At 38.3% G+C, this 24,187-nt stretch overlaps 1 protein-coding gene across 5 annotated transcripts in view; it reads left to right on the forward strand.

Moving 5' to 3' along the window:
* Positions 1-20,760, forward strand: part of LOC128865723 (protein qui-1) — a 317,735-nt gene extending 296,975 nt beyond the window's left edge. For 3 of the 5 annotated variants that reach the window (XM_054106012.1, XM_054106013.1, XM_054106014.1), the window contains exons 21-26: positions 1,335-1,880; positions 1,940-2,110; positions 2,232-2,598; positions 2,660-2,902; positions 3,051-3,367; positions 7,460-10,513. In XM_054106012.1, coding sequence (XP_053961987.1) covers positions 1,335-1,880; positions 1,940-2,110; positions 2,232-2,598; positions 2,660-2,902; positions 3,051-3,367; positions 7,460-8,848 — 3,033 coding nt within the window. In that variant the 3' untranslated portion in view covers positions 8,849-10,513. Of the gene's footprint in view, positions 1-1,334; positions 1,881-1,939; positions 2,111-2,231; positions 2,599-2,659; positions 2,903-3,050; positions 3,368-7,459; positions 10,514-15,946; positions 16,266-20,172 lie in introns of those variants that run through there. The other 2 variants (XM_054106016.1, XM_054106015.1) reach the window with 2 other exon arrangements.
* The last annotated feature ends 3,427 nt before the right edge of the window (positions 20,761-24,187 follow it).

The following is a 24,187-nucleotide window of genomic DNA, read 5'->3' on the forward strand; positions in this document are numbered from 1 at the left end:
AGCTTGACCTTCAGCGATTAACTTGTGTAGGAATAACAGCGCTGATAGAGGGCATAGGCATTCCTCTAAATGAACTGAACACTGCGATCGACCTGAGCGATATCGCGAAAAACAATAGAAGGCGGTCTCTGACTACTAACTGCGGAGCTCTCTGGCCAAAACTGATTCTGAAAGGACAAAATGTATGCTTGGGTTCAACAGGTCAACTAACAGCGTCCTGACAGGACACTGCGCTATTAGCCAATACAATGGGTGTACCTCACAACAACTTCTGCAGGAGCAGTGGAGATTAAGAAGAAATTGAGTCGGTACAACACCTCGTCTGGGGATGTCCGGAACTTCAAAAAGCAGTTCCAAATATCTTGGCGATTATTTCTTTGAAGATTTGGGACATTTGCAATATGTGTCACTCGGGGGACTAGTTAACTTCTTGAAAAAACAAAGGCACTTAAGCAACGTAGTTAGGGGATGGATATGAAATTCAGGTGTTAGAATGGAGCCACCGAGTGTCTCATCAAAATTTTCAACCTTTGAATCAGGGACTTTAAAAAACGTCTGGGTGTGCAATTTTATAGACCAGTTAATTTTAATATAAAAAGTTTAAGTTTAAAGTCCCTCTAAAATTGCGTTGATTTTTAACAATTTTTATTGCATATAAACTTAGACTTCCTAACATGTGCTGAATACGTGCATACATTTTAAGCAGATGCAATCTATTTTTTAGATTTTTTTTTTCAAAAAAATAAAAAGTCACTTTTTTTTAACAAACTTAATAAACCTCGTATATAAAATCTGATTCCCTCTTAGTTCATATGATTCTGTAGAAAATTTCTCAAATACAAAAATAAAAAGTCGCCTTTTTGAATAAATCTCGTATATGATATCTGTATACATATATATGTACTTATATAGAATTTGTGCTTACACTCTTTATGTGTTTGGTCGAGCTCCCCCTCCTATATATTTCGTTGCGTCTTGATTTTCCTCCACAAATTGAGGGATCTACAGCTTTAAGCCGACACCGAACGGCAAATGGTTTTTATGAGTTGCTTTTTCATGGCAGAAATACCTACACTCGGAGGTTTGCAGCCAGGAGACGAGAAATAAAAGAAAGCTTTGTCTATAATTTGGTGTTTCATGTACGGAGCTTCGAACCTGCGCACTCCCGAATGGCAGTCTCGCACCAACTCATTCGGCTACTGTTGGCGCCTCTGATTCTCTCTAAATTTGTATGAGTCTGTAAGAAAATTTGATTCTTAGCGACTATAGTTACAAATTTCCCACTAAGTAACTATTATCAATTTTAACTCTAATTTTTTTCTCCGCACCACCAGCTGCATGCCATGACCATCGCTAAAGATAGCCAACGCGCCGTTGTAGGCGGTGAAGATACACGCGCACTGATTTATGATATGCACTCCGGGCGTCTAATACGATCAATGCCACCTAATCCCGGCTCGATCACAGCACTTCATATGATGGATAATGATGACTTCCTAATCACGGTTGGTGGCAATAAAATCACCTTCTATTCCTTCCGCAATGAAGAACTCTACGTACATCCATACTCACATAACCAGCGTAGAAAGCGTTCACTAAAACGAGCTCAGCAATCACAACGCTCACCTTCGACAACATTACCACCGATAACATGTTTTGATATTTCTCGCGATTCACAATTGGCTGCTATCGCTTCGAGTCGTAGTGTGCACATTGTGAAGATCAATACGCCAGAGTACCAAACAACTTTGGACGGGCATGCTGCACCGGTGACATGTGTGAATTTCGCGCCGAACGGTGAGTATTTAACAACTGGATCGGATGATCGCACGGTGAATGTGTGGAGTTTGGCCTTGGGTGAGGTGACCAACACTTTTAAGGTGGGTGCAAGAGAGATTTCAAATTACCTGTGTAAATTAATCTTTGCTCTACTCATTAGGGTCACAATGCGTCTGTTAGCTGCGTCATAGTGCTTATGGATTCACGTCGTGTGATCTCAACCGATCGTGATTCGATGATGCATGTGTGGCTGGCTGAGGGTGGCAACTTATTGCAAACCATACAAGGGCCATATAAATTTCTGGGCGCAACAAATAACATGAAATTTGCTGTAAGTATAAATATATATACATGTGCATAACACAGGATAACATAGCATGAAATAGCATAACAAAACACAACAAAACTTCACCTCCACAAAAACCTATCACTAAGTGCTTTTCATTCTATAGATCTCCACAAACGGTGACAACACTTTGAAAATCTGGTCGCTCACGCGTGAGGATGAAAAATACACTGTAACACATTCGGACGAGATAACCTGCTTTACTATTACCGCCGATAGTTTGTATGTAATAACTGGTTCGCGTGATATGTCGCTAAAAGTGTGGCAGGCGACTGGTGGCAAGCTGGCCCAAGTGCTGGTTGGACACACTGATGCCGTTAATTGTGTCGCAGTTTCGGTGACCAACAAAACGCAAGTAATATCCGGTTCGAAGGATACCAATCTTATTATTTGGGATCTACATACCGGTGAGGAGCTGCACACTTTGGCGGGTCATTTGGCACCAGTTTTGGGTGTCAAAGTCTCGGCGGACGGTGAGTAGAATGAGAAGAGAAATTGTTTAAATGCTTCTAAAACAAGCTTAAATTTCTTCAGGCTCAACTGCGATTTCGGGTAGTGATGATAAGACACTGATTGTGTGGGAAACCAAGCGTGGTTTGGCGCTCACGTCACTCCAAATGCATGTGCCATTCCAACGATTCGATATCAGTCTCGAATGTTCACGTATTTTGGTGCAGTTGTTGGAGAGTTTCAACTTGCCAGTCATTTGTCTGCACAATACGCCCGCACAATATGTTAAATTGCCCACATACTCGGCTCCAGCAATGGATGCAGAAGGTTGGTAGTCTAACTGCAATTTGAATAAGGAAATATAAATATATTTCTTTTAGCTGATAGGTTCAAGACTCTCCTAACGGCATTTTTTACTCATTTTACACACTCATTTTATTTGTATTAAAATCTTTCCTTTTTCTTGTCCACCCAGACTTGCGACCGCAAGGCCCAAAACGTCAAATGAAGCGCTTGCTCAAGAAAGAAGTATCACTGGACACATATACGTGGCAAAAGAAATATGGGCATCTTACGTCTTCGGTGATGATGGCCCAAGTAGATGAGCGCTTGAAGCGACGCTTCTCAGTATCCGCAAGCATGGAAGAGATCTCGAAAATAGCCGAAATGAAAACAATTACATCGCAGACCAACTTGGGACCCGAACAAGCCGCCTTGGCGCAATCGCAGCACTTCGATCAGTTGGAGGCGCTATGGAATAAACGTTCGCCGCCGAGGAGGAGACACAATGCGGTATGTTGAATCAATATCAAATACTTTTGTACTAAGCCTATTTTAGAGCATTTATAAAGTATAAAAATATTGTAACTAGAAACTGTTTAATTTACACACTGACATGCATAACAATTGTAAAAATTAGTGTTTAAAAAGAAATTGTGTTAACAAAAAATGTGTCTGCAATGAGTACTCATTTATACTAACCAGTAGATAGTTGCTATTCAGTAGTAGCTTTGTGCCACATGTACCTTCTCTAGATAAATAAGAAACTATATCTCAATAGCGCTTGGCTACTCTGTTTCTATTCGCATTGCGATCACCCATGAACATGAAAACACGGTAAATAATAATAACAGCTATTAATGCTAGGCTAATTTTTTGTTGACAACTGTGAGCATGAATGGAGAGATAGATGAATCAAATTAAAAGGTGACTTTAAAAGGCGAGGAATAACAAAATGTATTTTCCATTTGATTACTAGATTACTTGCGATCCAAAGTGATGTCTATGTAGAAGAGTTCTTTCGCATCATTGAATTTCTTGACTTCCATTCACGAATTTTATGACTTCCAAGGCGCAAGTGATCTTTCTTAATTACGTACTTGTTTTCTTACATTTTTAATGGCTAACGACGACTTATACTGGCGATTGAAACATATCTGCAACGTCACCCCATCTAACCCCTATCTAGCTTTATTAGTCAAGACCTTCTAGATCTTTTAGCAAAAACTGACCTCAGTGTTGAAACCATTTTTTTGCTAACTTACTTCATACTAATTTTCTCATTTTAAATGTTTTCTGCAACTTTTTCAGTCAGCCTTCTTCTTTTAAATAATATGTACATAAACTTTTTAGATAACTCTTGCTCCCTATGAAGTCAATTTCATACCCAATTTCCATACCTTAATTAAATAATTCCTGGCCTATATTGGTAAAAAGCTTTACCAGCTGGTTTTCACAAGCTTCTCGTGAGGCTGGTATTAGTCATCATTGGTTCGCGAATGCTTGAAAAAGTGAAAATCACTTACTGGCAGGTCTGTGCTATACATCACATGCGATAGAACTTCTCATCTCATCTCGCTCTCGGGGCTCTTGGAGCATCATTAAAGATGTGCACAGCCTGGCATTGTCTTGACAATACTTAACAATTCTGTACCATTTTTAGTAAATCGCCTGCTTCAAGCTGCTTAGCTAGTCATTCGAATTGAGTATTTGGCTTGGTGCAAGCAGCGCATAATGAATAATTTCCAAAACTTTATTTGCCATTAAAAACCAGAGGTTAGTGATCATTTGAGCCGGCCCACCGCGAGTTAACAACAACCTTTTCGGGCCCTCGCTCTCGCGTGTGATATATTTTGCATCACTAATTAATACCTGCTTCTAAATTGGGTTGACTTCGTTACCTTGGGGCAAAGAATCAAAGTCGTTAATGTGGTTCAAAAGTTGTTCTTGCAACAATTCGTGTGGCATGCATTCAATGATATTTTTTTAAGACCAGCCTTGTAAAAATTGAGGATCATTCGAATGTCTACTAACTAATTTTCAGTCTCATGACGGTTCGAATTGACGGTTTTCATGGTTTGATCGATATTTTCGATTGACCTGCCATGTGATACCTCATCTTCGATAACTTTACCACCACAAAAGAATTGCTGGAACCATCAGTTTTCTAGGGCCTGCGAAACTATTTTGGGTGCATAAGCAATACACATTTTTTTACCCGCCCGCTTTGAATTTTCACCTTGACTTTAGTGTTGCTGAAGAATGTCTCGAATTTCCCCTTTTTGTACCTCCAACTGGGACAAAACTCAAACACAAAAGTATCAAAGAAATCTTGTTATGTTATGCACATAGAGCGAATCCTAGTCGGGCGGACGATTCGCGCAGATTTGGGTGAAACATCCATCAAGAAATTTCCGATCAGGGGCACACCGCAGGGTGGGGTAATCTCTCCACTTCTATGGAACCTGACCGTCAATAATCTCCTTCAGGAGCTAGAAAAAATGGGAGGTAAGGTAATCTCATACGCAGATGATATTGTAATAGCAATCTCTGGCAAACACCTTCCAACTATGTGTGATCTTCAACAAAGAGCTCTCAACAGACTATCACTATGGTGCAAGAGTCGAGGACTAGAAGTAAATCCGGGAAAAACGGAACTGATACTGTTTAGCAGGAAACACAAAACACCTGCTCTTCAACAAATTCTTTTGGGGGGAAAACCCCTTAAAGTAACAGAAAACGCTAAATACCTAGGACTTGTACTAGATAGGAAGCTAAATTGGGGACTCACAGTCGCAGACAGAGTACGCAAAGCTACGACGGCGCTATACTCCTGTGGAAGGCTCGTTGGGAAAAAATGGGGTTTGAAGCCCAGTATGATACACTGGCTGTACACAGCAGTAATTAGGCCAATTCTCTACTACGGTATTGCAATATGGTGGAATGCCCTGGAGAAGGGCGTGAACATCAAAAGGGTTGACAGGGTCCAAAGACTTGCATCTGTTCTTATCACCGGTGCAATGTCAACCACACCGTCGAAAGCACCAAATGTGATACTAAACTTCCTTCCGGTAGACCTGCAGGCAAAGTACATGGCGCGCAGTGCAGCAATAAGGCTGAGCACTTTAAGTAAGTGGTCAAACACAATTTATGGCCACGGCAAAATCCTGGATGGCACGTTGGGACTTCCCAGACAGGTGGACTACACAATTCCGCCTATACTTGCCACTACAACGTTCGTGACCCTCCTACCCACGAGGGAAGAGTGGGAGCGTGACGTGGTAAGACAGGGCGAGTCCATCCATGTATACACAGATGGCTCAAAGCTCGATGGCAGGGTGGGCGGGGGTGTGTATTCCGAGCATCTGGGGATTTCCTGCAGTTTTCGGCTCCCCAACTACTGTAGTGTCTTTCAGGCTGAACTGATGGCAATAATGAAAGCCGTGACACTGGTACAGTGTGATGCGATATCTGGTGATGATATCTACATTTTCACTGATAGCCAGGCGGCGATAAAATCCCTCACTAAACAGTCGACAACCTCTAAGGTAGCCATGAAATGCCGCACATCTCTTAACGAGATGGCTGAGTCATTTCACCTAACGATAGCATGGGTTCCTGGCCATTGCGACATAGAGGGGAACTGCAGAGCTGATGAACTTGCGAAAATCGGCACCAAACTGACTGATGAGCACATAGACACTGATATAGGTATACCCTTGCAAACATGTAGACTACATATCCACGAGGAAATTGTAAGAATAGCGAATGAAAGATGGCGAAACGAAGCCACTTGCAAAATAGCCCGACAGATGTGGCCGACTCTCAATGCTAAACGCACAGAACTTCTACTAAGGAGAGACAAACATAGTCTCAACATACTGACTTCAGTCATAACGGGGCACTGCCTAATTGGTAGGCACGCCCAGAGAATGGGTGTGCAAACACATGACTTCTGCAGAAGTTGTCTAGACGAGGAAGAGGAAGAGACGATTCCGCACCTTCTGTGCCATTGTCCTGCTCTATCCAGACGTAGACTCGCCAATTTGGGCAAACATTTCTTTAATGAATTAGAAGATCTCGGCTCTGTCGAAATTAAGGATCTAGCAAAATTTTTGAATAGTACACTGTGGTTTCAGGAGGGATAAGGGCTAGTTTCCCCATGCGGCATCACAATGGGCTACGAGCCTGAGTGTGTCCACAATGGACAACCGCTTCAACCTAACCTAACCTATGCACAAAATACTCCAGCAATCTCAACTATTTACACGGATTATCAAAAGTTTTAAATTTGATGGAAGTTTGATAACTCGCTGTACCTTCATTCCGCCGAAGTTGTCAACAGCTACGTTTACTAATAATTTTTTTAGTCTATAACCTGTGCTATAAAGTTTTCTAAGTATTTATGTCATGATTTCGCAATTTAAGTACCTTACTATTGTATGTAGTTGTAAATGTTGTCTTTGAAAAATCTTTTAATTTCGCTTCTTTCCTCTTTTGTTCTATTTCCAAAAATAAAAACGGGTACATTATAAATAAAAAAAAAACGATGTTGAAAAATCGACCAACAAACTGAAAATTGTACCCACAATCGCATCTGAGCAGGGTCTCTCACGACAAACATCGCTCGTCGAGGATCGTCTTGAGTCATCCGACGATGACGAGTATCACGACGAACGCACAGGTATGTTGTCCCTATCGTGCGACCAAATACACTTATTAGCACAATTTCCGAGCATGCCTCGAATGCGTCCACTTTCTCTGCAAGAGCACATTTCGATCATATGTAGTTTGAAGGTACCTATCGATCATTTAGCACAAAACCTACACCAACACCAACATCACCATGTCCACCATCATCATCACTATCACACCTCACACCACACCACTGTCACCACATCGGCCAGTTGCAAGAATTTCGATACGAACAGTAGCAGCAGTGCTAGTGGCTACAATGTCACACACAACAGCAACGAGAGCAACAGAAACAGGGACTCTACCGATAAAACTCATTCCCAACAGCACAAGTTGCACGCGCAGACCTGCGCCTGTTCGTTGATCCATCACCATCAGCAGCAGCAAAATCAACAGCTACAGCCAGAGCAGCAACGCCGTCGTTGCAATAGCAATGCCAGCTCTTTGTCGCAACAGCCTGACTTGGTGCGCGATATACAATACGGCAACGTGAACTCAGCGCCTGGTTCACCCTGTGACAGCTACTACACGGACAGCGCGGACGATGCAACTGATTATATTAGCCGTGCGCGTCGTTTATTCCGCTGGCATAGCCTAAAATCGCAACGCGTAGCACACACACACAAGTGTCACGCACCACTGGCGCATATTTGTTTGAATGTGACTACAAATACTCCAACAAATAGCCCCACTCAAGGTGCAGCCAATCATTGTCACCCTCGCAGCGGGCGTCCACCTATGCATCCGACAGCCACACCGATTATCATTGTAGAGAACTATGATCATCGCAATGTGCGTCAAGTACGCACCAATAAAGTGTTACATCCGCATACGGGGCGCGCCGCCTGGGGTCAGACAGCCGATGAGACTGTCACCGAATTACGTTGCGCCAAAAAGTATCACTGCGTAGCTCAAGCCGCACTGCAGTCCGAACAAGCTGCTTGCGGCATGCGGCTTTCAGATCAACGGTCATCTGCTGTCATTGCCTCAGCTACGCATTCTCGCATGTCCGAGTATTTGCGGCGCAGCTTACATATATCTCGGATTTTCAGACGTACACAATCGCACAACGAGGAGTCATCACAGGGCGCGACTGCACTTGGAAAGAAGGACAAGCGTTTCTACCACGATATAGCTGCCGATACGCGCGACGAAAGTGCAAGTAATGCACTCTGTGCCACAGCACACAAGATGCATAACAAGCTGAAGCAGAAAAAAATTAAAAAGGAGGAAGAGAAGCGTAATAGGTCAGTAGATGGCGAAGAAGGTCACTCTAGTACCGCATGTATAACGCAGTAGTAAGAAGCAATCGCTATTGTTGATAGAGACGGTATTGGTGCTAATGAAATGGCGCACTTGATGAGACCCGATGTGCTGTCTTTATTCAACCTCGCAAAGCCAAGTCCATATAACTCCGTGCAGTCCAACGCTAACGCAAGTAAAATCAATATAGAACATTCTGTTCTACACTCGAATGGATTTGAAGGAATGAAGTCATATTTTCAAAACGTGGATGCATAATTTTTTGGCTGCACTTTGAACTGTTGAAATGAAAAAAAAATATTTTAAGCACAAGCAAATTGCCTTCTTAAGGGGGCAGATACCTGTAAACGGCCATATTTTCCCTGATTTTTATTAAAATTATTTAAAATGAAGAAGTCAATATTTTTTTTCAAAATTGGCATCTAGTTTATTTATACATTAAAATAATATACAATAACATTTTTTTTGTTATTTTAATCATTTAAAATGGCGGATGTACACTCAATCTTCCAGGAAAGTCGCAGCGGGGCTTCTCAACCGGCGAGTATTTTAGCATCTCGGCGTCAGTGACCTGAATACAAAAAGCCAAAAATTTTTTTGTTTATTAATGTCATAATTTCTAATATATATGAATTTAAAAACAATGGAAGAAAAAATACGCGGAATGAAATACTAAAAAAAATGAATTTTAGGGCGAATTTTCCTATTATTTTTGCTTCGAAAAAATTATTTTTTCGAAAAATTTCGAATTGTAAATTCCCATAGAAAGTAATATCATAAGAAAGATGTGTGCAAAATTTCAGAGAGATCAGTCAATAACTTTTCGAGTTATCGTGTACGCCAATACGAAAAATATATCATAGTTTTAAGAAAAATGCGTCTAGAGTTTGAATACAACGTAACTATACCTCTCCCAGCGCTCGAACGCAAAGAATAGGGTCGTCATGGTTGACGATCTATAATATAAGAAATACTTAAAGTTACGTTCTACGAATTTTTTGACATATTTTTAAAGGATTATATTAATATTTTATGAAAAAACAAAAATTATTCTCGAAATTTTACAGGTATCGTCCCCTTAATAAACTGTATGACGAATTGCAATTTGTAACTTAATCGTATTAAACAATCATAAATTTCACAATCTAATGAAAAGCAGCTCATAGTAGCACAACCAGTGCATTTTTATTCGTACCTGTGAAAACAAAATGAAAATATTTATATAAAAGATCTACTTTTATATACGGCCATCGGCTACTTTTTTTCAAAACGCTACATATAAAAACACCATTCAATAATTTCCAAAAATGTGTTTGCTTTGGCTCAACAAATAAATGAATTTACAATAAATAACAAAGATTTGGAAGCTTCAAAATTAGGAAAAGGCATTTCCAGCAATTTCAGACAATCAACAAAAAACATACATATTCTCTCCATGTACACTCCCCTATTAACGGTACCTTTGTAGCTTGCCAACACTAGTTATTTCAGTTCAGTAGAGTAGAGATTTTTTAGCTCGAATGTATTTTCAATAGTACCGTATTTTGCATGCATAATTTATCTAGTCACTATGGCTCTTACGTATTTTGAATGTTCTACAATGTGACACACATATTTTCACTCACATATAATTGTAATATAATTATTTTTTTATTTAGTTTTTAGTTCTAGCATAAAAACCAGATGTTCATTTTATGTAAATTGAATATTTTTACTTCTATTGTTTTTAAGATTTATTTCGTTTTATGTACAAGTATGAAGGCAAGTAAGTGTCAAAATAAAGAATTCAATAAACAGGAATGCTTCAAAACACTCAAAAATTTACTTCATGACATATCGCGTTTATATTATATTTATTATATTGTGGTTGAAAAAAAAACGGGATCTGCAATTAGCCAGAATAGTTTAGAAATAGGAGCTTTATACTCACACAATTTTTCCCGACAGTCTAATTTTATTTGGTGATGTTACACACAGAAGTAATTGTCATCCTCTACATATTTTGGATCGCGTTCTGAACTCATTTCAGCTTTGAAAGCTCGGCAGCTTGCTTGCAAACAATCATGACATGAGTATAGAGGTCGCCCTTCTCACGCAAAATAAGTATCAAGTGGAGCACCGTATACAAGTACGAAGAAATTATATGACGATAGACGGGAGGTGGGGTACGGTACACTAGACAGGGCTAGTTTACTGGGGCGGCAGGCCTTGGTCGGGAAAAACCCGAGTGATTCCGGTAACGTAGAAACGGGAATGAACCCCCTGTCACCTGCTGCCTGGCAGGATATCACACTGATATAGGTGCGCTCATCAGGGGTGAAAACAGATTGGTAGTAGGTGACTTAAATGCGCATCAAGATCTTTCAAGCCTACCAAATGATAGTAGGAGGCATCAATTGGCAGATCAGATAGACGATTCGACATTCATCGGGGTAAACGGAAACGCCCCCACCAGTGTTGTGGGCAATTGCAGCAGCTCACGTGACATTACAGTTGCTAGCGCCGGTATGATAAATATGTAGCATAACCTGGCGACCTATGCTATCGCTTGCATCAGACCATTGCCCATTATCATCTCGATCGAGAGACCTGCTGACTTTGTTTCCGCAGATCACCCTTCTTACATTAACTTTAACAAAGCTAATTGTGCCAGATTTGCAAAATTTACCGAGGACACCTTCGCCGCTCTCCCAATCCCCAACGATGTGCGCGTAGGCGAACGCGCATTCCGCAATGTGCTTACAGCTGCCGCGACTCGCTTCATACCTGCTGGAAGGATCCGGGACATACGTCCCAATTTCTAAATTTCTGGCAAACGAGCGTGGCACCCTACGCGAAGCCAATCCCGGGGATCCCCGCATAAAGGATCTCAATTTGGAGATCCGGCAACTGGTAATCCAACACAAGCGGACTAAATGGGTAGAACACTTGAAGTCCTGCAACTTCACCTCTGGTGTGAGTAAGCTCTGGTCAACCGTAAGGTCCCTGTTGAACCCGACGAAGCAAACGACAAGGTGGATATCAACGGTTGTACTTCGTCGGAGCCGAAGAGATGCGCGAGCTATTTTAACCGGCATCCTCCGGCCGCCAGATCCAAGCGTAGTGCCACCTAACGGCTTCACAAACTGACTTACAACAGTGCGCCACTTACTTTCTCCAGCGATATGATTCAGGAGGCCATCAACCACATGAAATCTTCTAAAGCCATTGGCCCGACGAAGTAAACATGCTGTTATTGAAAAGGTGGGTACATTGGGGGTAGAGTATCTTACAGGGATTTTCAGCATGTCTATGGCCACTCCCATTGTTCCTGACAAGTGGAAATCAGGGAAAGTGGTCCACTACTGAAATCTGGGAATCCCGTGAGCCAAAGGGATTTTTATCGTCCGATAACTCTTATCTCTTGAAACCGTTTTACTCCCACTCCACACGAAACATCTGATCCCAGCCTCACCCCAGCATGGCTTCCGAAGAGTGCACGTTGCCACCAGAGCACTCACCGTAATTAACACTCAGATAAACCGCGGGCTCAACCAAAACCGCCACTGCGAGAGGACTGTCCTAGTAGCGTTGGACTTAAAAAAGGCTTTCGTCACAGTCTGCCACGCCACACCACTAGATGATATTTTACAGTCGACACTCCCGCCAGGGCTGAAGAACTGTCTGAGTGGTCGTCATTCGTCGGTGCTATTTCGAGACCAAATCTCCAAACAGAGGAAAATAAAGCAAGGAGTTCCGCAGGATGGTATCTTTCACCCTTGCTTTATAACCTCTATATCTCGAAACACCCCCAGCCACTAGCGGGAGTCTCCCTAGTCGACTACACGATAATGGTGTCGGGCAATGGCATTGATGTCCTGCGCACCAAAATAAACGGCTACCTCGCCTGCCTTTCTCGCTTTTTCACTGCGAGGAACCTGCAACTTTTCCCCACGAAGTTCACGGCAACCCTCTTCACCAACTGGACAAAGGAGGTAAAACTGCAACTTAAGGTAAAAGTCGATGGCACACGAATTCCCACTGTTAATAACCCCAAAATTTTGGGTAACCTTCGACAGTTTGCTCTCCTTTTCAGCGCACACAACCGGTATTGCCACTAAAGTCCAAAATCGCAACAAGGTCCTCAAATCGCTTGCCGGCAGCGCTTGAGGCATTTAAGGCAATAGGCCGGCCGATTTTTAACCATGCTGCTCCTGTCTTATCACCTGGAACAAGGGACTGCGACAGGACGTCTTCTGATGTCCCCACTACAACATCTACATGACCAAGCCCATATGTTCTCTGTAAAGGAGCATAATAAACTACTAAGTAAGCAGTTCCTGGTAGGGTGTTACGGCAGGTCTTACCCGTACAGACACCTGCTTGAGCCTGAGCCGCCTCCCAGGCATGTCAGGAGGCACCTCCTCAACTACCACCTTCTTAAGCTCCCAACCCCCGAATGCAGATGAAGAACTCCAGCTTCCCGTGAAACCCGCGTAACACTGGCACAACTACGTTACTGTACCAGGTTAAACTCCTACCTAACCAGAATAGACCCCGACGTGTCTATACACACAGGCACTCACATCTTATTTGATATAGATACGTTTTTGTTTTGTGAAGTGTTCTATATTTCATAATATTTCGCGAAAAAGGAAAAACAGAATATGAGAAAATTAGAGTATGAGATATTTATTTTGTTTTATTTCATTTCTCAACATAAAATACAAAAAAGTGTCCACTCAGTTCATTGTAGTGCAGAGAAAACAAAAACTTGCAGAAAATTCACGCCGCAACTTAAATGATGCAGTTAAAAGCACCGCTTTTCTCGGCGCAAGTTTCAACACATGAAATTATATTTCTAGCGAGAGTTTATGAAAATCGTATAGTATCAAATAAGGTGGGAGAGACTGTATATTAATAAAAACCAACTTACCTTACTTACGTTAAAAACCTGAAGCTATAGGGATAAAAGCAATCAAGATATTATTACACACACCTTTAGTCTCAAGGAATAACCGCATAAGTCGACTTAAGAAAGAAATTTATATATAATGAAGTAATGAACTGCAAGTGTCTATTATGCAACAATATTACAAGGTTAGGTCCAAAATAAACAAGACTGGCATCATAAAAATGTTTTTGATGGCGCCATCTTTTTAATGAGTTAGTGCGTTGGAAGTTACATCCCTATCTGACTGCTAGTGAAAGCTTGGTGACATTCGGTTCAGTGGAAGCGAAGTTATTGCGTCTAAAGTGTCCGTATATTTGTGTCATCGGTACAAAAATGAGTTTCGAACAAAAAGATGATTGTGAGAACATAAATGACAATGAACATAGGAGCCGCCCAAAATCAGTAATCTCCGAAAACTCCATCGAAATTGTTTGTAAATTTATCAAGAATGAACCGAAATCAGCAATGAAATTCATGGAATTTATTGCAATTTAACTGATCATTTGGGCTTACGAAAGGTCTGTGCACGTTTCATTCTGCACAAGTTAACTGAGAACCAAAGAATGCTCAGAATTCAACATTCGAAAGAGGCGAGAAAAGACGAAAACTTTCTTTATAACATTGTAACTGGTGATGAAACGTGGTGTTTCCAACATGAACCTGAAACTAAGCGTCAAAGTGCATAATGGAAGGCCCAGACGAGCCGCAAACCAAAAAATCGCGTTGAGAGAAGTCAAAAATCAAGTCGGTGCTCAATTATTTTTACGATTCCAAGGGAATTTTTCACAAGGAGATCATGCCAACGGGCCAAACCGTCAATGCCATTTTCTATCTTGGCGTTTTGAAGCATTTGTTACATCGCATTTGAAGTAAATCCGGAAAAAACGGATCTGATACTATTTAGCAGGAAACATAAAACACCTGCTCTTAAACACATGTTCCTAGGAGGGAAACAACTTAGAGTAACAGAAAAGGCGAAATATCTAGGACTTGTACTGGATAGGAAGCTAATAGCTAGGAAGGTAGATATTCTAAAATTTTTGAAAACCACACAATGGTTTTAGGAGAAATAGGGAAAGCTCCCCACGCGGCATCTCAATGGGATATGAGCCTGTGTGTGTCCCACAGGACAAACGCTTCAACCTAACCTAACCTACATCACATTCGTCGAATTCGCCCTGAACACCGCGAAGGAGGAAGCTGGCGCTTATTGCATGATAATGCACCATCTCATCAATCCATTCTTGTGACTGATTTTTAGACTAGAAATCGCATTTTAACCATCAATCACTCACCGCATTCACCTGATATGGCTCCCTGTGAATTCTACCTATTCGGATATTTATCTACATTTGGCTATGAAAGGAAAACGTTTTGCGTCCTTAGAGACCATCCAAGAGGCTTGTACCGACATCCTGAAGGACATTCCGGTCAATGGCCTGAAACACTCTTTTGAAAAGCTTTTCTATCGAGGCTAGAGGAGACTATTTTGAATAGATAAACTCGACATTATCAGAACAAAGCTTCTGCCGTTTCTAGTTTAGCTCAGTCTTGTTTGTTTTGGACTTCACCTTATATATATATTTTTACATTAAATACCTTCCTAACGCGTATTTTTAGGTATTATTACATGTTGAATTATTCAGAGCCTTTTACTCGAAAATGTAATTTTCGGCTTAAGAGGTTATTGTTTGCGTTCAAAGGTGTTTCTTTACATATTTTTTTATTTTGTTTTCTTATATTAAAATACCCATGAGTTTTATATAAGAAAGTCTAACTCCACACAGGTGAGTACGTTTTTTTTTTTTTGAACTGTATTACTTTGCTAATTACTTCTTTAAGCACTTCTTGTTAATCAATCATCAAGTGTTTCTTCACTTAATGTAGCTACAAAAATATTCTCTTTAATAAAGACGCATTTCTTGAATAAATTTCAATTTTGAATAAATTCATGTGTTTTTTCTGTAATATATAGTAATTGGTTTTTTTAAATTTCTCCAGTTTTTATCATTAAACAAACGACTTTCGAACTCTAAATGTTGCGTTCAAAATGTTCCTTTGAAATATTCAATGAATCAAAAACAAAAAAAACAAAAACATCCAAACGTATCTGTATATATTTGAGACCCTGTAAAGTAACTAATACAATCATATCGTTTTTATGTACCTTTCGTTTCGAAATTCTGCCAACTGCCATATAGTGCACTCGAAAACCAGCTCACGCAGCTCCTTGCAACAACCTATTGTCTAAGGAGCACACCAAACCAACAACATAACCCAAAACAAGCAAAGAACCTGTCAACTAATAAAAATATATATTTATATTAAAGACACAACTATGTTCAGTAAATAACTGTATACAGTAATGAATGTTGTAAACTTACCATATGCTCTGATCTCTACAAGACCTAAAAACCCTCTCGACTGAATGACAAATGCTCATCCCTAACGTTGTCCATATACAGGTGTAATGCCATGTGTACACATATCGCCTGCTGATTTAATTCACTTTTTTTTTTGTTTGCGTACCTAAGTAATGTTCATTGAATTGGTCAATATAATTGTGATACTTTAAATTTTTAGATGATTTCGATGACTATATCAGGGCAACGCTTCAGTAATTTCGTAATTTCTCAGAGTGCATTAATCTAGCTCAAATGTGTATTAGCAAAGAAGTCGTCGTTTTCGGAAATTTACCTCAAAAAATGCTGAAAATTTGTCGTTTGTAGTTTTAAGCATTTATTAAAGAAATCATATTAAATAATTACACTCATAGACATACATATTGTTTGTGAAATGCATTTCAATTGAGAAAGAAAATTCAAATTATGTCACAAAAAGTAAAGAGAAGATAATGGAGAGGAGAAATATTACTTTGAGTGCACACGTACCGATTTTTTTTTAGATAATATATAGCAAGCTGAGAATAAACTTTTGGGTTTTGTCTAAAGAAAAAAAATTAATAAAAAAATGCATCGTACACCCAACAACAGCAGCAATAAATATATAATAAAAACAACAACTGTAAAGCAATTGCAACTCTAGCGGATTCACAATACATGTAAGTAGTGGAAAATCGCTAATCTTTGATTAGATATATAATACATACATAAATATCGATAGAACAAAAAAGTTTGAAGGAATGTGAGAACGCTTAGCAAATCTATCAAATATATAGCATATAGACACATACCATTTACATATATATTTTTTCATAATTTTGTAGCGCTTTGTATAGAACGCTTTTATTGTTAGCATTGAAGTTGTAGGCGAATTAGTCGCATTAGTATTGTTTTTCATAAACACACAAACACTTGCACCGACACACTGTTAGAGTAGGAGAGTCCAACATTCAGTCTTCAAGTGTTATGCTTGTCGCTTTCAAATAATTTAAGGAATTTATATTTATATTTACAAAACATATATTTGTATATAACTGACACTATTATCTCTAACTTACATACGACTAAATAAAAAATTTGCATTATTATAAAATATTTAAACGGGCATGTCCGAATCACCAAATCAGAATTGAGTTATCTTGCGGAAACGCAGTCGATAGGGGAACTCTCTACCTCATGCAAACTTGCCAAAATCATCTATGGACTTGGAATACGAAAAGTACAAACTTTATTTTATTACTCTCTAGTAAAGACTGCAAAATATTGGTTGGACTACTGACAGGACACTGTCTCACCACACATGACGCAGCCAAATTGAGACTAGTCCGGAGCGATACGTGGAACACTTAATTTGCCACTGTCCTGCTCTCTGTAGGACTCTACAAATGTGCTTAGCATCAGCATACTTTTTATCCTTGAAGGATATTGCTGACAAAAGACTGAACGGCTTGTTAAAACTCGCGAAGACATGCATTCAGAATTATATGAAATAATAATTCGACTCCTAATGCGTAGCACTGGTAACACAATGGACTCTAGAGGTCTAAGTGAGACCTTTTTGCAGATCAGCCAGCACTACCTAGCCTAATCTGTCTTGCGGGATAACCAGACATTACGATGCTGTTCCGCAGTATTGCGCAATGAGATCGAGGTGTGGCAATTTAGTGGCAGGAATTCGGCCAATAAAATACAAGCAAATAAACCTTCAAATCGATCTCCACTATAGTTTCCCTCTAACTCTACACAACGATTCCGATGTAGCTCACGCAATTGGAAGCACATTTTTTAATCCTCTGATATGGAAACACAAAACGACCAACATTGCGTTCAATCGCGACTTGGACATTCTCACTTTGATAGCTGTTGCCTACCCATTTCTACCCGCTGCTAACTTTGTTTGATAATCTTGAGCTCGTGTTCAAATATCAAGGTCTCACCTCTAAGGGTTTTTCCCCCTTGTTCACTCCGCTCGGGAGCATAGGGCCTCGATCTTCCATCGTGCACGATTCTGTGCTGTTGATTTTGCACCGTCCCATGTGATATCGGCATCTGCTAGCTCGCGTAACATCGACCTTCTTCAAGTATTATTTGGTTTACCGCGACCCCTGCTCCCTTGCGGGTTCCAGTTCAGTGCATTTATCGTGAAGGTATCTGGTGGTTCCTCATTCTGATCTCCACAGCGCGTTGTTGCTTTATGTCTTCTTGTGATGTAAACTTTTTTACCCCATCGCGGAGTAAAACTGCAGCTGTTGTCTGCTCAACCTAAGCGTCATCTAGTTTCTGGATAAAAAAACTCAAAATCAAATCGGCAGTGGTGATGCTTTCAATATTTTGCTGCTCGATTTCACCACACAATTTTAAATTTAATAGACTATTAATATTTAAAGAAACAGTGTTTCATATTGTCTAACTTTTAACAGTTTGATAAATTTTTTAAAATCGATTGGTAAAACCGGGCATGAGTATGCTTAAATGAACTCAGCGGACTTACATCAGGGTTCTTTTGACCATAGAAAACGCATACACATCAGGGCAGCAAGGAATGCGGGCCTAGTGACACAAAGAAAACTCGGGTTTTCTAAGAAACTTTGTAAAACAGATGATCACATTTCTCAGTATTTTTGAGATCAGATTTCCGTGATGCCGAAAAAGCAAATAGTAACGTTAGAAAAGTTGCACCGCAATACTTTTCTGAAGAAGAAATACAAAAGACGGAAAGCTTGAGACTAACTTCTACATAAAATGTAGTCAGATGAATACAAATTTTCCGTCAGGAATTTAAGTGAGTTCTTTCCAATTGACATGAATCGAGATTCTTCCAATCAGAACCATCTGAATCGCGAACCAACATTCGGGTATGGTGTACGCGCCTACCTTGTGTTTTGAAGATTCATAAATATAAGATTTAAGATTACAAGATTTGGCTACCCGAAGCAAAATTGTGAGAATAACTTCGGTTGCCACGTCATCGCGGCAGCAGATTTGTGCCCGCTCATTTCACACGTATTCGCACACAATCGTCCAACCTGTCGTTGTTCAGGCGACAACAAAGTAATAGGTAGGTGAAAGCTAAACTGATTTTTTTCGTATATCACCAAGCTTTTCTGTAAACTGCTGTCATAATCCGGTTACGTCAGTAATTCCTTCAAAATCGCTGAGAGCCAGTTAATGATCTGATATTGGCCACACCTGCACATTCTGTACATCGCGATTTGATTTCTGTTTTTGAAAAAAGTGGTAGCCACTCCATTTCTATTTTAACGATTTCTGCGGCGGACTTTGAGCACAAGTGCAATTTTTCAGCCATTTTCGCGAGTTTGGGCGCTTTCCTCATAAATTTCTTGTTTCACCTTTTGAATCATTAGATCGTCTAGATATTTAGCATAATATTTATATTAATGAAGCCCTACAAAAACTAGTCTAGTAGAGCGAAATCGCAGCTTCTAGGCGGCAAATTGCATCACCATCACATAGATTATTCGACTTTCGATGATTTTTGTTTGTAATATTTTTGTTCAAAGGTAAAGCGCCCCACTTTGTAAAGGTCTAGACATAAATTAAATTCCAAATGCAACACGAATGTTATTTTACCTGTGAAAGTAAACAACTCGATAGATGAAATTCCAAATTCCAGAAGGCTACCCCGTATTTTATATAAAAATACGTTTAGACTGAAAAACAACATAAAAAAGGATGCGTACAAAAGAATGAACACCTACATAAGAGTATTTTGTGATTGAATTTATTGATACCTTTAGTATTTATAAAGAAAAAATGTTTACCCTGCATTTATGTGTGTTTTCGATTTTTTGAGAACTTCAAAACACAAATACTCGACAAAAGTAAAATTTGCGAAAATATTTCTATACTTTGTATGTATGTATGTATGTATTCAATAAGATCATATTTAAATTAAAAAATATTTAAAAGAAAACTTTCAATATTTTATTGTGCATTTACTTAATAAAAACTCATCTTCATTCTCTCTATTATTTCTCGTATTTTGTTTTTTTTTGCACCCGAAGATCATTTCGCTGCAGGAGGAGGAGGATACCGTTAGCTATGCTGATTAGCAGTTACCTGGACCGGCGCAAAAGCAAACCAAGGAGGAGCTTTAGGTGTATCCACCAATGGTTATGTTCATATGAATTGGCCGTTTTCCCTGCTCGTCAGTTGTAATTAGGATGTAAAGCCACAAAACAAGCTAAAATGGTGAAAAAAAACTACTTAGACCAAGGTTGTATTATTTTTTCGAAATGCTATTATTTAGCTGGTTTTATAAAATGTTTTGAAATTAATTTTCTAAAGCAAATGTATGACACAAAAATGAGCATACCTACGGAAGGCTTAAAACTCAAAAGTAAAATGTATCGGAAATCAGTGTTGCAGCTTTTTCCGTAGCTAGCATTAAAAACAAAAATGAACACAATCTGATAATGATTATAATCAATGCACGAAAATGTTATTGAAAACATTAAAAATATAATAATAATTTGTAAGCCTCCTTCAGTCAAATAAAGCAATCATGGTATAAAAAATATAATTTTTAAGTTAGACTTTAAAATAAAGCCTATTTTGAAATCATTTAGGCAAGCAAGGGCTTCAAATTCAGTTTCGAAAAATGGAAATTTTGTTTGTTTAGTTATTGTTCAACTTTATTGTACATCAAAAAAGAGTTATTGACTCGCCTTAGTTCTTAGTACTCCCAAAATCTGCATTTATGCCTTTTTTAATAAAGGACCGTAGACACGCTTGTAGATTTATGATTAATGTATATGTAAAATAACATGAACTCTTCTTTGTTAAATAAAATGTAGCCTACGCAGATACTAAAAATAAAATAAAATAATTAAATAATTTGCAATAAGTAAAACTACACGTAAATGTAGAAGAAAGGCGAACAAAAAGGGGTTAAAAGCTGAACTATGCTTACAAAAAACATTTTGCTGTCAAATAACACAAAATAAAAAACCTTAATGCATGACTTAACTCGTGAAATACATAAATACTGTATGTTTTAACCGTTGTTATTGAAATGAAAGAAAATAGTTACACATTTAAGAATAAATAAAAGCTCCCACTATTTGCTGCTGATTTTGTAAAATAAAAGAAAGAAACTTTTTTTTTAAATACATATGTACGTAGTATATGTAAAAATCTTAAGAAAGTGTAGACAAGTGAAAATACCACTTTTCAAGATATTTCAAAAATATTTCTTTACTAAACTAAAGGCAATACATATTTTTTCATATTTTTTCATTCAAATTCTAAATTGCGCGTATTCCTATTTTTCACGAGTGGATAAACTTTTTGAGTCAGAGAAACTTTTTGGCAGTTCATGTAGCAGGTAACCGGTTTTTCTAATATGGTTAATCACACTTTCCAATTTTTTTAAATTTCAGTGTTAACCGTTTTTCTCGCCTTTATAAAACGAAAATTCGTGTTTTATATACCCCAGCAATGCAACATAATTAAGTATTTTGCATATTTCCGAGATAAGATGTTAATTTTATGGCGTACCAAACAGTTTAAAGTGACTGCTCAGTTGGTTTTTTTTTTTTTTTTTTTTTTTTTGTTTGTGGTCTGGTAGCTAAACAAACCTCGATTCGAAGTCTATTGTGCATAGTATCTTTGACTATTAAATCAAATCAAATACCATTTAAAAGCAATGAAATTTTTATTATTATTATTTATAGGAGATATATACAATATAACCCTAACTTAATTGGCACACTGGCTACTAGGGCCTTCAGTGCGTAATGACGATTACAAAATGAATTATTTCTAACTGTACAATTTAAATATGGTCTGATATATTAATACATGTCATATAATTGTATTTTTTAATCACATTGTCAAAAGTAACATTATTTAATAGAGTGTATGGTACCATAGTTCCAACTGCCGTAGTCCGTTTGGTGGTTAGTGTTGGACAGAGATCTAGGATGTGTTCGATTGAGAGATGCCCTCCTCAAAACTGACAAGTCCGGGAAGGAGAGCCGAGGAGGAGATGTTCGTGTGTTAGTTTAGTATGACCGCGTCCCAGACGTATGAAAGTTGTGATCTGGTGTTTGGAAAGGGAAGTTGGGAATAGGGATTTTTTACAATCAGGATTTATAAGGGTGTATGGATGATTAAATTGAGACCATGCAACCTTTTTCAAGTGGGAAGAATGGAGGTTGATAGTTTTAAGGATGTCATTCGAGGCGAATGTGTCGAAAGTGATGGAGTTTGGAATATGTAAATATTTTTGGCTACTGCATCAACTTTTACATTTCCAGGGACGCCTATGTGGCTAGGTATCCATAGAATTTTTATTTTGTTAGGATATTTTATTAATATATCCCTGTTACAACAAACGGTCTGATTATCATTACAGATATTTTTTACCAATAAAATTATAGCACCTACAAACGAGAGAAGTTCCTTGTGGCTGAATATTTCACAGCCAAATCAGCAAAAAGAATTTAATGAAGCGTATTTTAAAAAAGAAAATATTATTTACTATCCTCATATAATAGGTATATACATTTACATATTTGCAGTGCATATTAAAATGAAAAATTAAATTTAAGTCGATGTCGATGTTTTTAAAGTTTGTTTGTGTATTTAATTTAGTTTTATTTTATTTTTTAGTTTTTTTCCCCCTTTTTTCGGGTCAGTTTTTCAGCCCAGCTTTTTTTAAAGGTTTCAGAATCTTAATAAAAAACGGTGATTAATCGAAAACCTGTTTTGTCAAAGCGGTGTTCATCCCTAGCAGGAATGACATAAACCTATTCAATACTAACGAAGTAAATTACCACACAGGTTTCCTTACTGATCATAAATGACTGCCCTCACATCTATGTATGTACATCGGCTAAGTCGGTCTACCGAAATAGAACACTGGATTTAAAATATATTATATTTTTTAAAGGACTTTGGTCCTATGACGGGTAGGAATGCGGCAACCAAGGTTCTCTAAGGAGGCTGATGCTGCCTTGAATATTGGAAGATAAGGTTTAGTTATGTTAGCATAGCATTACATACACGACATAGGAAAGCAGCATAGAGAGATTCATGTAGCGCATAGAGTCTTTTAAATTATAATTTATGATTAGATTTAGATTTATTTGACATTTGTACTTCGACGACCTCATGGCCTTTTAGGTGCTCTAATTTATAATTAATGCACTCATTTTCATGAAATGTAAAGAGATAAAAAACCAATGCGAATTGATTATGAATTAAAGTAAACATCCAAGTGACAAAACTGACTAAGACGATCCAGCTATATATCGTATGTATATAGAAATATAAGTGCATAGCTCAGAAATAAGGATTCAACAGAGTCACATGTCATGTCATGTTCCGTTATGTATTATGTAATCAGCTGCACGCAAAACTCATTATACGAGTTGATTATGCGACGGCTCTCACGTAATTTTCTGGCACTTAGGTGACGTAAAAAAAATTCGTAAAATCGTCAAGTCTCCCTACTCCTGTGATAATCCAAATAACTTCTTATTTTATCTTAATCCATTAACTCGAACGTAGTACCCACAAATATTTTTAATACAGTTTTTATGTAACTCCGTACACAAGTGTACATGCATTCCTTCCGTAAATAAAAAGTAATCAAATTTCACAAAAAATGGAAAAATCGGTTGTTTTTTCTATCGAAATTATAAAATTTATTATATTTCAGGGTTTCCGTCAAAATATTTAAAATTTTTTATTAATTTTTTACTTAAATAAAATTTGATTTTAAAAATATTTTTTCCCAAAATTATTTTAGATAAATACAGGGCTTAAGCTTAAAAGATATGCATAAAAATGTTTAAGAATTTACGAACGAAATCCGCGGAGCGGAGGTTTGCTGATATTTACGGGAACAAATTTGGATGTCTAAATCAGATATTCAGGTTCTTAAACTGATCTTCCAAAAAATGTAAAAAATAGCATCAAAAACATCATTATTTTGATTTCGTTGATAAGATTTTGAAACATTTTATTCGTATCTTGTAAGCTTTTTAATAATATTTTTTACTCACTTAAAAT

The sequence above is a fragment of the Anastrepha ludens genome, chromosome 6 (assembly GCF_028408465.1).
Source record: "Anastrepha ludens isolate Willacy chromosome 6, idAnaLude1.1, whole genome shotgun sequence".
NCBI classification, from domain to species: domain Eukaryota; kingdom Metazoa; phylum Arthropoda; class Insecta; order Diptera; family Tephritidae; genus Anastrepha; species Anastrepha ludens.